The sequence below is a fragment of the Leuresthes tenuis genome, unplaced genomic scaffold (genome assembly GCF_036924035.1).
Source record: "Leuresthes tenuis unplaced genomic scaffold, fLeuTen1.0.hap1 SCAF_8, whole genome shotgun sequence".
Classification (NCBI taxonomy): Eukaryota; Metazoa; Chordata; class Actinopteri; order Atheriniformes; family Atherinopsidae; genus Leuresthes; species Leuresthes tenuis.
The window spans coordinates 3059955-3077094 of record NW_027325362.1 but is presented as its reverse complement, the minus strand read 5'-3'; the positions used below and the strand labels follow the sequence as shown (position 1 = coordinate 3077094).

Sequence of the window (17140 nt, the reverse complement as noted above, 5' to 3'; positions counted from 1 at the left end):
CTTTTGTTCAGTTTACTCATATCTTACTCATCAACTGCAACAGCTATATCAACTTCCACCATCTCTTACCTTCCAACAATGCTGAGTCCACCAACAACACCTCAGTAGTGACTTCTTTCTGCAGCTTATTTCTATCAAAACTAATTAAAAACCTTGTTACGGCATCTTTTTTCCCAGACCTGAAGAACATTTGTGATTCCAGGTTTGTGTATGATTGCGTCCAGTCTTTGCGTGACAGTCTGTGTCATTTCCAGGAAGCCAGTTACTGCTGCAGTCTCTTTATCTCCAGAGTTCAGCTGGCTGCTTTGAATGAAGCCTGGATGTGCTCAATATTCTCTATTGGTTTACATGGATCACTCTGTGTTGGTGATAATGGAGGAAGTGAGAATTTGCATGAAAAACTTATGTCAATATGTTGCAGCAGCTTTTATCTAGACTTTAATCCCGTGCATTTGTGTGGCTCCGCAGTCAATTGCCTTCATTTTAAAGGTGTAGTACATTGCTTTTACGTGTTTTACATCTTCTGGAAGCCTTTGAGAAGCGTTGTCAAAGCTAAAGAAACTAACCCAGATTATATCACTGTGATATCATCGGGAAGATCTAAACTTGGCATTTGAGGCAATTCTCTAGCGACTCGGGTGTAAAAACATGCGTCATAGGAAATACATTTTTGGTTCTTTTCCAGGTTTGTCTGTGAGCTACAGTGGAGATCAAACAGACAGGATGCCCTGGCTCCTGCAGCTTTGCTTTAAACCATCTGTTTGCCATCTGTCTTGTTGTCATCTAAAAGGGGAATGCTTGATGAGTGGAGCATTTATTTTAAAATCCATCACAGACATTCAGTTTTGAGTTTTTAGATTTCATGTTTAATTTTTGTTAGGATGAAAAAAAAAACAAGAAGCCAGTGATTTATTCATCCATTTTCCAAACCCACTTTACCTTATTGAGGTTGGCAGGGGAGCTGGATCTGATCCCAGCTGTCTCCAGGTGAGGGGGGAGTACAGCATGGACGGGTTACCAGTCCATCGCGGCTTGTCTGAAGTCTCCATCGTCCACCTCTGCTTCACCACAATCACTGACCGAACCCTGGAGTCCTGCGACCTGATTTATGCTTCATGAAGCTCAAATAGACTAAACACTGTTATTCATGTTTATTAAAAGCTCCAAAATACCACTAAGAATATCCACAAAATCACTTTTTTTTTGTCATTGTTGGACCAGAAGCTGCTCAGTCCTGATACATTTGTGATTATGTCTCTTTCTTACCTACAAACACTTCCCTGATTTTCTCTGTAGTCACCTGATCCTTTGGAGCGGACTTCTGCGACCTCCTGCTTCTGGACCTCGAGACAAAGTCATCCCTGTTTGTGACAGTCGTATCCTCTTTGTGGCCTTTGGCAGAAGGACAAAACTCTGTTACTATTGGATTCTGGCACAATTACCAAAAGACACTCCTAATTCAACATCTGTACCTCCTGCTTTAACCTTAAACCTGTTTTTCTTCCACCGACTTGGCTTCTGGGTTCAGTTCTGAGCACAAACCTTTAAGGTACCACGGTGTGATATCCTGTGGACTCAAGTGACACCGACACAAGCAGCTCTAATATAGTTTGAAATAAATGACTACAGGCACAAATGAAATCAAATTAAAGTTGTGAAACATTTTAAAGCATCTGAGACACTGCGATGGCCATTTTTAATCTTAAGAATTTTGTAATCTGAAGAATGTGATAACAGACTAAGTGCTGGCATTCGACCGGTTAAGTATTGTAGGTGTCAGTTTCAGTGTTTGACAGCTGGATCCCTGAGCATTGTTTCCTGTTGTGGCACAGTTACTAAATAAATGAAACCGCAGATGGCCTGACCACTTAGGTGCCCTTGAGCAAGACTCTGACCCCAGCTGGACCAGTGGAGCTGCTAAGCCTGCCTGTAAATCCAACTGTGGTTGTACAGGGCAGCCGCCAGGTGTGTGTGTGTGAATGTGAGAGTGCGGGGTTGGAATTTTCTTGCAAAAGAAGCTCTCTGTAAATATTAACTGATAAAATAAAGGTTCGGTTTCTTTCTCAATCAGCCAAAGATCATAAATTCACAGCTGCTTGTCCTGTTGACAGTGTTGCTCAGTCACATGAGCGTTTACCGGCCATTGACGCCATGGAGCAAACTATGTATAGACGCACCGAATAAACACCTGCAAATATACATCCAGCTATGTGGATCACTCAGGAAGACAATAAGGATAACGTGAAATGTTGATTACTATTTGAGTTATGATGCTACTGTTATAATATCTGGATAATGTGTGGTGGGAGGTGATTGGAGGAGCATGTTTTTAATGAATAAAAACACACACTGTTGAGTACTGAGAGGAACGTGTGAAATACCTTTTGAACTGACCATTTGAGAAGCAGCTACACCTCAGTTGGGATTTCTATCAGGTTAAATTCTACCTTGAATCAACCGGAGATATTACTTTTCTCTGGTAGAAGAATTGTGGGAACATGAAACATTTAGTTTCTCGGGCATGTAAAAGCACATCAGAGGATTGTCCTGAGCTGTGAGAGAAACTTTAACATCCACATCCTTCAACCCCCCTCTGCTCTTTTCAGAGCATCTTTACAAATTATGTGTGCAGGTCTTGCTGGAGCTGACCTGCGAGCAGCAGGATGTTCAGAGATATTGTGAAGTCAGCTATTGTTTCTGTGAGAAGGCCAGGGCATGTTGCTTCACATCCTGGGAAACCCAGTTTAAATGTTTATCCAACGCTTGTGTTCGCAGTTACCCTTGTCTGTCTTAAGGGCCTGTTAATTTCCTTAAAAATCAGAATTATCTGTGACACATACAGAATTTGTGCATTAGTTCATAGTACTGGAGACACAATATATTTTCCAGTGGTCAAAGTGGGAGCACTGTCCTCTGGTGCTTCGAAGCAAATTGAAACAGTCAGTGGGGTGAAAATGATGAGGGAAAAGTTCTGTTTTAAGGTTTTTTAACACTACTTAGATATTAAAAGGTTTTGAAAGAGGGAGCAAATATTTATCAGCACATAAAGACTCATGAAGACCTTACCCAGTTTGTCTGTTTCAGCTGAAAGAACCTTTTAAAAATGCCAATAAGTGAAAATATTTTACCTGAAGTAAAGATAAAGATCTGCTGTTTGGAGGAAACCAAACACAGCATATCAGCACAAACACCTCATACCAGCTGTCAAGCACGGTGGTGGAGGGCTGATGATCTGGGCTGGTTCTGCAGCCACAGGACCTGGGCACCTTGCAGTCATTGAGTCCACCATGAACTCCTCTGGATACCAAAGTATTCTAGAGTCAAATGTGAGGCCATCTGTCCCACAGCTAAAGCTGGGCTGAAACTGGCTCATCAACAGGACAAAGATCCCAAACACAGCAGCAGATCTACAGCAGAATGTGGGAAAAAGAAAAGAATCAAGGTGTTGCAATGGTCCAGTCAGAGTCCAGACCTCAGCCTGACTGAAATGCTGTGGTGGGACCTTAAGAGAGCTGTGCAGAAACCAATGCTGCAAACCTCAATGAGCTGAAGCAACGCTGGAAAGAAAGAGCCAGAATCCTCCAGAACCATGTGAGAGACTGATCATGTTGTACAGAAAATGATCCATTTAAGCTATTGCTGCTAAAGGAGTTTCTACAGCTTTTCACACAATGCTTCTGCATTTTGGCATAGAAATGAAAAAGATGTTCTGTCTTTTTCACATGACTGTATATGTGGAAATGGATGCTTTGCTTTGGAACAGTCAGAGTTAAAGGCTAATATTCCTTTGTGGCTTGGGAACGTGAGCCAGAGGGACCTCCCTGGAGGAGCTAGGGAGTGTTGCTGGGGAGGGGGATGTCTGGGTTTCCCTCGTGATCCAGTTGCCCCTGCGGATTAAAGGCTATGCATTTCTCTATTCACTACACCTTTTATGAAACACTGCACGTGTTGAATTACTGTCTTAGAGCTGATAACATCTGAAGTACAAGTGCAACATGACAATGCAGAAATACCTTAACTCTTACAGTCATCTCAATTCTGCATTTTTATCTTGTGACCGTCAGCTGAATGAAGAGGTTGAAAAGAGGATGTTCAGGAAAGAGAAATGGCCATAGTTCTGTTCCTGTTATGATCCATACTTTTTAATATGTTCCTTTTTTCTACTTTCTGTTTTATTTTGTAAAGCTCATTCTCTTGTAAATTAAGTTTTCTTTCCAGGTTTCTTTCAAGTGCTTTAAGAAGACATTTGTTGGGATTTGGTGCTATATAGATCAAACTGAATGGAATTTATGTTCAGTTCCTGATTTTCCTGCTTTACAGGGTAAAGTTCATCTACGTATTTCCTCCTTGCCAAGTCAAGTTTTGTTCCGGCCTCGCTCTGCATCTTTTTTCTTTTCTTCTTGGACACCCCACCGTTGCAGCGCTTTTAACAAATCAAGTTAATTCATTTCTCATCCATCTGCTTTCTGTCTGTAACTCAGGATTTGGTTCCTCTCCAATCACACCACTCACCATGACAGAAACCAATGTTAAAAATGATTTCTCTGGGTATTTGGAAATTTAATAACACTGTCAAGATTGTATAAATGCTTTCATCTAATAGTGATTATTATTATTGTAATAAACTGAAGTTTGGCCCCTTTCACCTACTGTCTGATCATTGTCTTTTTATTGTGTATTTCTATTCTCTACAATTAAATAAACTGTAATATAAATTCTCAATTCGGCCTAACCATGTCTGATGAATAAGACTACGAGAAACAGTTGAAAGGTATGGAAAAAGTCACGAATGGAGCTTAAAACCTGTGTTAAATTCTCATTTGCAGGCTAAAAAAATTAGGTAAACGTGCAACACATAATAATTTTATTGCAGCTGAGTCAAGAATATCCACTGGGCAAAAATAATCTCACGTGTTAATGCATCTGAAATGTCTGCTTTGGCAGTAAACGCATTTCCATGTTCATATACATGCATAATCATATGTATGTGTCTGTCACCTCGATCACGGGGTTATCTGCAGTACCAGGCGCCTCCGCTGAATTTCCGGGCATGTCATCTCTCACCGTGTTCGCAGGCGGCAGAAAGGGATGTGCTTTTTCATCCACGCAGCCCGACACACGCTCAGCCCTTCAGTCGGAATCCTGCAGCCTCATCATGGCTCTCAACATCCCCGGAGTGGCCGTGATGATGCTTTTCTATCTTCTGGTTCTCGGGATCGGCATCTGGGCTTCCATCAAATCAAAGAAGGAAGCCAAGAAGGGCCAGGGGGATAAGACTGAGATGGCTCTGCTGGGTAACCGGGGCATCAACCTGGTGGTCGGCATCTTCACCATGACAGGCCAGTAAATGCGGCAGCTAATGAGCGGAGGACCCGAGGGACTAATCGTGCTATTTGTGGTTGAAAGACCTGACGTGTCTGCGTCTGCTTTTGTTAAAGTGTTTCTACCTTCCAGGAAATTGTGGTGCGCTTTGAATTGTTTGACATGAAGCGAGTCTTTAAATTTATAGTAAGATAAGAAAATGTGCATACATTGTCCTATACATTTGCTAACGGTCTAATAATAAATCCGAAAGTGCCACAGAAAGCCTGCAAATATAAGTGAAATTCGATTCTAATCCGTGATCAGGTAATATGAGCAGGAATGGAAACAGCATGCAATGCAGACCGTTTTCATGTAGAAACAGGGAGTGAAAGTTGATGTGGTTTTAAATGAGCTGAGTTTACATTAAAATGCAGAATGTTTTCTTCTGTTTCCCCATTTAACACATTGTGTCTCATTTCTAATGAATAGCATTTGCTTTTTTCAGCTCACATGATAAATCAGCTTTTAGGTCATGGATGTTTTAAAGTAATTGCTCATTAAATAGACAGTTATTTCCTATTAAAATGTAATTTCTTATTAAATTTACAGTAGTTGGGCTGGTGTCTGGTATCAGGTTGCGGGCTGGTGGAGGAGAGCAGCTATGTCCTTCTTGTCCTTTGTCTTTATCTGTATCTATGTTTGTTATACAGCTACGTGGGTTGGAGGAGGATTTATCGTGGGCACAGCTGAGGCAGTGTACAACCCCTCCATGGGATTGATCTGGGCTGTGATGCCAATCGCAGCAACTATGTGTTTCATAATTGGTAAGATTTCATGTTAAAGTAGAGCTGACGAGCACCGGAGGGTCAGTTTCATATTCACTGTGGAACATAAGTATTTATTTATAGCTACACTAGGTGCCCCATGAGGCTGTAATGCTCATTACTCACCACATTGGATGGGTGAATAATGGACTTAATTATGCTTAGATCTTTAGGAGTCCTCATCAAGTAAACAACAGCGTCTGCTACTCATTTGGATAATTAAAACGACCCATTTGATAAACAGCCACTTTTGACCATGTGACTGTCCTCTGTGAGGCAGAAGTGTAGCTACAGCAAGCAAAGTCACAGACAAGGACAGCTGAATTGAAGAATGAGGTCAAGTATGACGAGACCAAAGCCAAACAGGCTTGAGTCAAGGGTGAGACTGTATATCCTTTTTCTGTTAAAAGCAAAAGTGGTTTTAATGCAGGTACAAGTGGAGTCCTTCGAGTGCTAGAGTCTCCTGTTTCTGATATACCAGTGTTTGATATTGCAAAAATGCTGAAATAATACTTGCTAAACAGACAAATATAATCTGACTCAACTAAAAATAAAATAATCTCTTGGGCAACTGACAGCTGAGCAGTCACACAACAGCAGCCAGTGATGCTGGGCAGAGGGCCCCAGAAACTGACTGAGACTAGCAACGGATTAGTTGTAGTCCAATAAGAAGGAGGACTACACCTAAGGTGGGAGCACTTAAGGTGGCTTTACAGCTCTCCACTATCAGTCCATCTAACTCCAGAGCAGCAGTTTTTCTATCCTGTTAAATTATGAATGTTAATGATAAAATGAGCTATGACAGATACCAGCACAGTCTAAATATCTAAACCTTCTAACCTTACTCTCTAATCTCTGAGGTGGTCTCTTCTTCGCCGAGCCAATGAGGAACAATAAATATGTGACCATGATGGATCCCTTCCAAATCAAATATGGAAAAGTACCGACAGCCGCTCTTTCGCTGGCTACTCTCACATCAGAGATTATGTGGGTGACAGGAACACTCATCGGATTAGGTAAGAATGTTTCTATATGTAACACCTCAAGTGTGAGTGATGCATTCAACCCTTGTGTGTTGATCCAGGCAGCAGAGCAGCTGTTAATCGCAGCTCTTTTCTGAGGTGTTGAGTGAAACACAAGCCTCTTCTTATATTGTACAGACGGTCTGAAATAACTCTGCCAGTGGAGGAAGAATTCGAATTATAACAGCAACCGCAGCAGTGATCGATCTGAAAGGCTTTGTGGTTTTAAACAAACTGCATTGCTCTCCTCTGTAGCAGAGGTACAGAAATGCTTTTGAAGTCTGGTATTTGGCTTTTTTGGTTGGAGGGGAACAGTGAAATTAGTGTAACTTTAGCTCCGTTGCAGAAAAGTAAAACGCAGCATTCTGTTATTTCCTTTTTTGGACTTGTTGTGCTTTGACTGAATCCAGTTTGTGGCCGTTTTAAGTTTAGATACGGTAAGAATTTCACCATGAATATAATCTTCTGGATTCTGCTGAAATCAGCAACCAAAGTGACAAGTCAGTTTATGGCCCAAAGACCAAGTGTTGCTTTCTGTGCAGCTGTATAAAGAAGTGTTTCAATCGTAAAACTGAAAATATAAACCAACAGGCCTCCCCCCGACACAAATAGAGATTAAGTTATTGAAACCTGTCTAAGGCCAAGCAAGTATTCCCATTCAAGCTCCAAACATACATGTTGTCTCCAACTGTCACCTTCGAAGGCTGCTCCAGCTCAGCTGCTGCCAAACTCACCCACAAGCAGTATGATAATGTGCCTTTGAAAGGGTTTGTTACTTTATTTCTGTCCAGATAAGAAAGGAGGTTGTTTAATTTTCTGCCCGAGTCAATTTCCACATAAGTCAACTTCTACAATAGGATGTTTAATGATATATCCGTGTTGCAGTGGCTCTGGTCATATTGCATTCTTTGTGCTGTTGGAATGATTTTTAGCATTTTTTAAATATCTGTTGCAGTGAGTAACCAATGAGAAAGCTTCCAAAAGCCCAAGAAATGCCCAGAATAAGATCCAAAACCCATACAAAGTGAAGAGGAGACATCCAGGATGTAGGAAAGGAGCAAAACAAAGAGCAAGGAGGAGGAAGTTTAAATCACGGGCTGCAGAAATGAACAAGCTTCAATAAATAAAATGGACACAGCAGGAATATTGGGAATGTGGTATTATGCATCAGTCCAACATAAAGGCCAACATAAAGCTGTATAACTGGCTGAAGGGACAGCAGACAGAGCAGAGAGAGTAAAAGAGGAGGGGCTTACTGTGTAACTCTGCACTCTGGATGCCGAACTGTTAGCTGTGAGTTTCCATTCATGTTGACTCCGAAGAATTCAACTGTTACCTGCTGAGTCTGCATGAGCTCACTTGCTGCCAAACTACAAACACTACTCACACGTTTCTCTCAGCTACATCCCAGTTTCTGACATTCAACTGATTTTTATTTAGTTTTTTCATGTATCTATAATATTTTTTTCCTAATATTTTGTACTGCAACAGAATCATTTCCCTTCAGGGATTAATAAGTATCATTCAGTTCAATTAAATGTGCCCAAACTCAGGCATTTTTACACATGGAAACAGGAGAAAGTATGGAAAATATGCAGAGTCTGAACTTTCTCTTCTACCTCACGGTGGGACATTTTCCGTTGGAAATCCTTTATCACAGAAGGAAATATTGTTGAGTGGCTGCCATGGAAATCACAATGTTTTATTACAGTTTGTTAAGTATTGCAGATTAGTTGCCTGATCCTAAGAGCTTGAACAAGGGCAGCTGAACTTTCTTGATTCTTGAAGACATTTCACCTCTCATCTGAAATGCTTCTTTTTTCTAGTTATAAACTAGTTGTTATCAGCTTATTATCAGTCTAAAGGTCATTAAGGTCACATGTGTGTTACTAAACCACCAGACAAATGTGTGGGTTGTTGAAGTAATTCTCACCTGCACATTCTGGCCAAAAAGATCTGTGTAAATTGTTGTGAAACCACCTGGGGAGGAGTCAAAGCAGCCTTGTAGGTGCCAGGAAGGTGATACATAGATTGGCTTCTATGACTCTCCTCTCGAACCTCAAGTCTTCTCTACACTGAGAATCTTCCATTGATATTAATAACACATGTATTTGGACGTACGTAGAATATCTATTTACAAGTGGTAAGCATCATATGGGTCAGCAGAAAGGAATATGAAGCTGCAGCCTCCATCAGCACACACACAGACACACACTCACTTGTTGTTAATGCCCCGGAGGATAATCTGCAGTATTTAAATGTGGGCTCACTTGCTGCTTTTTCCTGGACCTCTTATTATATAAGGTCCCACCACAGCATCTCAGTCAGGTTGAGGTCTGGACTTTGACTGGACCATTGCAACACCTTGATTCTTTTCTTTTTCACACATTCTGTTGTAGATTTGCTGCTGTGTTTGGAGCAGACTGGGTAATCTCTGCAAGGGGTCCAAAGAAAATGCTGCAAACGTTGGTTTCACTTGCAGACCCTCTGGAACATGTCCACAAACATTCATTTTAAACAGTTATAATGTATTGGTTGAGGTCAGTTAAACAGGATCTCAGGAGTTTGTTAACCTGTCATGAAACGTGACTAGCCTGGGGCACGAAGCTCTCTTTTGTGATTATTGCTTTGAATGTGAAAAAAAGTGGTTATAGGCCTGTGATGGACTTAAAAATGACTGGAGATATGAGTCCGTCTCCCTTCCAAATCACTACTTTTACCACGTTTCTAACTGCATCAGCATTTTCAGTCACTGGTTAAAGTTAGGAGAACATCATAATTTACCTTAAAATAGACCGTTTTGCAACTTCCTGCCTAATCTGCAACAAACACAAGGTGGTGCAGACATGAAAGAGCACTCACTCTGAGACACATTACTTTTAAAGCTGTGCTGGGTTTAAAAAAGGCAATTGTTCTTTTTCACTTTTTACCATCACTGAAAACATCACTGTGTGTGTTTCATAGGTGTTACTATGAGTGTGATCCTGGACTTGTCTTACACTGTGAGCATCTGGATCTCTGCTGCTGTGGCAATCACCTACACACTGATGGGAGGACTGTACTCTGTGGCCTACACAGACATCATACAGCTCATCCTCATTTTCATCAGTCTGGTGGGTTTTTGCACTTCCTCTTTCCTTATTTACCCCCTCCCGACTGTGTCTGGTTTAGGGTTAAAAAACAGAAATATGAGAATAAAACTGGTAAACTATTGGGAAGTTACATATCTCGCTTCCTCATTGAGAATATGGAGAGAAAATAACAGCCATTGCTTAAAAGTTACAGACACTGTCTGAAATCTTCTCCTTTTTTTCCCTCATTGACAAAACACACAGCGGTACATAACACCACTTAGTATTTTTTGCCATTTTGACTAAGAAAGAAAGTAAAGACTCTATTGATTATAAGGTTTAATGTGTTTTACATAACCCATCATGGTGATAATAAGACAAAATACAAAAAATCTGGTCATTATCTGGTTTTTAAATGAGGTAAATAGAACTTTAGATCAGTGTTTCTCAACCCTGGTCCTGAAGGCACCCTGTCCTGCATGTTTTCCATGTTTCCCTGCTCCAGCACACCTTATTCAAATGAATGGGTTATTTCTTTAAGCTCTGCGGAAGGCTGAGGACGACCCATTCGTTTGAATAAGGTGTGCTGGAGCAGGGAAACATGGAAAACATGCAGGGCGGTGTGCCTTCGGGGACCAGGGTTGGGAAACACTGCTTTAGATGAACAACTACACGACATATTACACTGAATCATTATTTATTTAACATAAACTAACCCAAAAGCTGCTCAGCCCATCGAATGATTCAACAGTTCTTTCAACTACCTTTAGAAGCAACAATTTAAAGCTCTTTTTTCTGTAACGATGTTTCCTGTGGGACGTTCTCAGTCTCTCTCATGGTTCTGGAGGAATCTCGGCCACTCTTCTCTTCAGCGTTGCTTCAGCTCATTGAGGTTTGCAGCATTGGTTTCTGCACAGCTCTCTTAAGGTCCCACCACAGCATTTCAGTCAGGCTGAGGTCTGGACTCTGACTGGACCATTGCAGCACCTTGATTCTTCTCTTTTTCACACATTCTGCTGTAGATCTGCTGCTGTGTTTGGGATCATTGTCCTGTTGATGAGCCAGTTTCAGCCCAGCTTTAGCTGTGGGACAGATGGCCTCACATTTGACTCTAGAATACTTTGGTATCCAGAGGAGTTCATGGTGGACTCAATGACTGCAAGGTGCCCAGGTCCTGTGGCTGCAGAACCAGCCCAGATCATCAGCCCTCCACCACCGTGCTTGACAGCTGGTATGAGGTGTTTGTGCTGATATGCTGTGTTTGGTTTCCTCCAAACGTGCTGCTGTGCATTAGGACCAAACATCTCCACTTTGCTCTGGTCTGTCCAAAGGACATTGTTCCAGAAGTCTTGAGCTTTGTTCAGATGCAGCTTTGCAAACCTAAGCTGTGCTGCCATGTTCTTTTTAGAGAGAAGAGGCTTTCTCCTGCAGCCCTTCCAAACAAGCCATCCTTGTTCAGTCTTTTTCTAACTGTGCTGTCATGACCTTTAACCTTTAACATGCTAACTGAGGCCTGTAGAGTCTGAGATGTAGCTCTGGGCTTCTTCACCTTGGGGTGAACTTGCTGGGACGTCCACTCCTGGGAAGATTGACAGCTGTCCTGAATGTTTTCCTCTTGTGAATAATCTTTCTCTCTGGAGAATTATGGACTCCAAATAGGTATATACTATGTTGTAATAATATGCGCTACAACATAATACTAATATTGTAACATATAATCTTTTCTAAGACATTGTAAGGACTGGATGAGTTTTTAAATTTGTCCAGCTATGTAAAACGTTTGACCTGAAAGAGGGTGTTCTTTCTTTTTCACGCGATTCTATGACTGCAACAGATTTCATGGTCCTAGAGGAAAAACCCTCAACTCTAACGCACCAGAATAGATTTGAGTGCCTCAGTCTCAGGGTCAGGCACGAAACAACAGAGATAGACAGAATGATGAGAGGAAGCTAAACTGATGCAGCATATGCAGGTTACAGCTTCTCCAGTTAGCAAATGACTGAATTCTGCAAGTAAAAGGAATGTCTTTGACTTCGAAATGATTGCTTAGGTAGAACAAGCAGCCATCTTCGTTTGTGCAGGTCACTTTTTGGGCCCTTTTTGTTCCGTCTCTGCGCAGAAGACATCAGTATCTTTTTGTGCCCTAAATGAGGTTAAAATGCAATCTTTCATAATCTCCTCGCAGTGGTAGGAAGTTCAATGTTTTCCGAGTTGCTCAGCCTAAACATCTGACTCACAAGAATATTTCAGGCCACATAGCACAGGAGCATCTTTTCTTCATCTATCAGCTAATAACCTTGGGATACTTTGATAAGCAGTCAGCTGCTGCACAGAGTGAACAAGAAGAAAACAAGAAAAACGCAGAGGAATCAAAACATCCACCCACACAAGCTGAAACAATGGTGGTGTGCTCCGACACCAACACAGAAATGACGCAAGAGGGTGACAATATCAAGGACACTGCTGGAACAGCGCAAAGCCCATTATCCCCATGTGACCCAGAGGATTTAAGCAGTCAGATGGAGATCCCAAACATGCTGACACAGACAGCATCAGAGGGCCATGCCGAAGTGTGCCATGGGATACGTACTATCATCTCAATCTCATATAGTTGACTTTGACTCCATGTCACCAGTCCCATCTCATCACATCCAGTCTACTGGAGGTACAAAGATGTCTGGAAGCAAGCCTTTGTGCAAATATTATCTAGATCTCGATAATCTGCACAACAGTTATAAGGAGCTAAAGTCATCAAGCAACACATTCTCACAAAAGTTGGTGCAAATATAACATGCAATCGGTTTATTTGTGTCCTGCAACCTGACTTTTACCAGGTTTACAAGGATAAAAGTCTACATTGAGGAGTTTGATGATAGTTCCATGGTAGCACATGCATTTCCGTCATATTGCTGATGCACCTCACAGAGGATTTGGGGTATGCATCCAACAAGACCAGGTTTTTTAGTATCCTTCAGATTACTAACACTGCAAGTTTGTGACTTGTAGGTTGAATGCTGATTAGCTGAAAGTAAGACTGAATCAGAAAAGGGATTACTACTGACAACAGGTTTCCCTACAAAGGAAGAAGCGTGAAAAACAAAAGCACAGACAATAAGTGCTCTGCACAATCTTAATTAGTTTTAACACGGTTCTTTGTCCACTATGACATCTGCTGTCTGTGACAAGGCTAAACTAAAGGAGCAAAGACGGCACCAACAGAAGCAAGCATGGCCCATGCCTCAGGTTGTTCCACACGATGTGGAGACTGCCCTCTGGTGGAGACAACATACTACAACATGTTTGTGAAAGTGTGCAAAGCATTAACACAAAGTGGACACAGAACCATGCCAGGAGTTTTACACACAACTGTCAGCCAGGCTGTTGATTTTCCATCAAACTTTCATTTGGATCAGCTGTATTCACCTAAACTCGCTGGTTAGGCTGAGGCATAAAGAAATAGAGAAAATAGAGCCTCTCTTAACATCTTCCACTTATTATAGATCTCCTTTATCTGCCTTACTGGGTGATGAGTCAACCCTTCCACAAATGGTTGTGGTGCAGTCACAAAATACCCTAATTTGTCATGTTGGGTTTGTGCACAGTTTGTGTCTACCAGCACCTGCAGTGGTTCTTGTTTGAGTCTCACTCTTTACTGTGAGACCAGGATGTGTCAAGGTTTCTGCTTGGTCTTATCTTTTCTCTGAGGTCTGTGTTGTCTTTGTCCCCACAGCAGATCTACAAAGTAAGAAGAGAGAAGCCAACAAACAGACTCTGAAAATGATCTGTTGAATAACTTTGGAGTGAAAGTGATAGATGCATTTGGATTATTTATGCTATATACAGACGATATGCCCCCTTCCAAAAAAAAAAAACTGTTATAGATACATTTTATGCCCCCAAACCCTTTTAGCTGATTTTTTAATCCCTTTAGCTGTTATTTTAATAATGTCCAAATTTTGATCACATAATGGTCAATAGTTTCATCTGCCAGAGTAGGTTTACATGTGCTGTGTGCATGTATTGTGCACTGCCTTGTTATCCTTGGTCTGAAAGACATGTAGCAGCTCCCTTTGGTGTGATTTCTCCATTTGCTATTCGTTCTTCGTTGATCCGTAATGTTTTAATCTTAGTTTACCCTTTTCTGCCTATTTGTTATGCATTTTGAATTGTCAACTTGAATAAAGCAGGAGATTAAATGAGATCAAATGAGCTGTTAGAACTTTCATTTCAACTTTTTTTCTCTTAGTGGTTATGTGTCCCATTTGCCCTGATGTGCCCTGCTGTTTTGGACATCACTCAGACAGCCTACAACCGCACCTTCCAGTCTCCTTGGGTGGGTTCCCTGGAGGCAGACAGAGCTTGGATGTGGATCGATAACTTTCTGCTTCTGGTAAGACTGAAGAGCTCTGATGAGAACCAGGAAATGTACTTTTGCATATAAGTCTAAGACTTCTAGTTGTTCACATCTCTGCTTTTTGCAGATCATGCACAGTTTTTTGAAATGTGTATTCTTCCACAAGTTGCTAAAGTTTTCCTTAACTTGCTAATGTCATGACACGATGAATCATTGCCCGTTGTGAAGAAGTCTGTCTGAATCTTAAAAGCTTTGGTGTAGGAGATCCAAAGTGCACATTTCCCAGCATGTCAGATAGATCCTCTGCACTTTTGAGGATATATCAGCTGTTCCTTGGGTGCAACAGAGTGAGGCATTCAACATGCTGGCCCAGTACACCCTCTTAAGTGTCTTATTTTCCTAACTTTGTCCTTGCTTCTTTCCTTCAAGGGTTTAGGGAACTTAGGTCTGCAGAATTTCCACCAGAGGACGCTGTCTGCCGCCTCTTCAACAACAGCCAAAATCACCTGCTTCGCAGCCGCATTCATCGTTCCCACGTTAGGAATACCTCCCATACTCCTCGGAGCAGCAGCCGCATCAACAGGTAGGATAGACGAGGAGAAAAACAAATTAATATTTCCATATTTTGACTTCATACTGGCCCAAACTACGATACTCAGAGCTTAATTCATAGAAGTGAAGCTGTTCTTTTCAAGATTGGTAATTACTCATTTCTTCCTTTGTTATAATTTGTTCTTCTTTTGGACTAGATGATAGTGAAAAGGTGATTTAACTGTAGTGTCCTGTCTGTCCACTTCTTATCATGGTCCTCAGACTGGAACCTGACTTCTTATGGGTCTCCTTCTCCTTTTGAACGTGGGGAGACGGGACTTGTCCTGCCAATTGTCCTACAGCACCTCACTCCAACTTATATCTCCATTGTTGGCATCGGGGCGGTGGCAGCTGCAGTGATGTCATCAACTGACTCAGCTTTACTATCTGCAGCCTCCATCTTCACCTCCAACATCTATAGAAGCGTCCTGAGGACACAGGTATGGAGGAGGAGTTTAGGACGCAGAATGTTTCTTCATCCTCTGATCCTGATTGTGGCTTCGCCTCTTTTCTACAGGCATCCGAGCGGGAGATCCAGTGGGTGATCCGCTTCTCTGTGGTGGCTGTGGGCCTGGCTGGCACGTCCCTCACCTTCCTGGACAACAGCGTCCTGATGATCTGGATGCTTCGCTCTGATCTCACCTACACTCTCATGCTACCTCAGCTGGTCTGCGTCCTCTTCTTCAGCATCTCCAATGGTTACGGAGCCGTTCTGGGCTGTGCGGTCGGCATCCTGCTGAGGGTGCTGTGTGGGGAGCCCCTGCTTGGGATACAACCTCTGATCAAATTCCCAGGGTGCATTCTGGTAAATGGCGTCTACATCCAGCGCTCTCCAATCAGGACCATCTGCATGCTGTCTGCCGTGGTGGCCATCTTGTTGTTCTCCTACCTGGCTGCTGTGCTCTTCAACAGGGGGCTGCTTCCTGAGAAATGGGACGTTTTCAAAGTGAAAGCTGAACATTCAACACAAACACAAGATGCTACCAAATCTGACACTAAGGAACAAATCGTGAAAGATCAAAATGAGGACAATGAAGTATGTGAGCCAATGTTAGAATCAGCATTTTAGGTGAGAGTCATAAACTGAAATCATTTTTTTTATACATTTAGACTGATTTAATGATTCACTTTTAGTTATAGGACTGTATTCTTTGAGGTTTTGTACACTTTTATATGCAACGTAAATGGAAGATATCACACATATGCTCTTTGTTATGAGAGCCCGGCATTTTTTTCTGCAATTTTCTGCAGCAATGATCCTTTAAAACTAACAGAGTGAATAATGGAACCTTGGAAACAGATGTCATCTTACGTCTTAGAGTTTGCAGGCAAGTTGTTCTTGTTGTTTGAACAGCTGTAGGCGCTGATGTTTAGTTGAAGCTGAATTTCAGTATTGTGTTCATGGAACTTAACAATGGCCTCTCAAAGCCCCTGATCTAACCCTTACCCACATTTTTCCTGCTGTCGATGAAAAATGTAGACGTACTGCAGTCAGAGTAAACACACTGAAATGTGATACAGTAGGTATACCGCTGAAGCATTTGTTATAAGCGAGTATGCGTGTTGCTGCTTCATAAGCTTTTATACTGATCTGTGTGTTGCATTTCACCTCCTCATTAATACTGTTGACGTTTAAATCCAAATACATTGATATCATTACAAAACTGTCAGCAGGGGGCGACGTCCAACATTCTGCATGCTGCAATTAAAACAAAGAGATTTACACAGATTACCTTTTGCATCATTTCCTGCCTCCTGTGTGTTCTGCCCAGCTGCCACTGAGCAGCGTTTCCTGCAACAAGGGTCCATCTCCAGCAGATAATCTCCCACTGCTGAGAAAGCTTGGACCTGATTCTATCCAGCGTTACATTATGGAAAAAGTCTATATCCTGGTTTTACTAAAAGTCTCCAGTGTTTAACACCAACAGCTATAAATAAACAAAGTTCTGTTAATGTTGAAGCGCAGGCATGGCC

General features: G+C 41.8%; 3 protein-coding genes across 4 annotated transcripts in view; 2 read left to right on the top strand and 1 right to left on the bottom strand.

The window, feature by feature from the left end:
• LOC140312735 (endothelial PAS domain-containing protein 1-like) overlaps positions 1-17140 on the top strand; it is a 486153-nt gene that overhangs the window by 71616 nt on the left and 397397 nt on the right. The window lies entirely within an intron of this gene.
• Positions 1-17140, bottom strand: part of LOC140312732 (NLR family CARD domain-containing protein 3-like) — a 329873-nt gene that overhangs the window by 269156 nt on the left and 43577 nt on the right. The gene's annotated exons all lie outside the window — the stretch shown is intronic.
• Positions 5054-16889, top strand: LOC140312738 (high-affinity choline transporter 1-like). 2 transcript variants are annotated; one of them, XM_072390528.1, is made up of 8 exons: positions 5054-5339; positions 6015-6128; positions 6989-7144; positions 10115-10263; positions 14468-14611; positions 15005-15158; positions 15389-15606; positions 15684-16889. In XM_072390528.1, exons 1-8 carry the CDS (start codon positions 5156-5158, stop codon positions 16233-16235), a joined length of 1671 nt encoding a protein of 556 aa, XP_072246629.1. In that variant the 5' UTR covers positions 5054-5155; the 3' UTR covers positions 16236-16889. The 2 variants fall into 2 exon arrangements, with proteins under 2 accessions (XP_072246629.1, XP_072246630.1); XM_072390529.1 differs by having other exon boundaries at positions 5258-5463.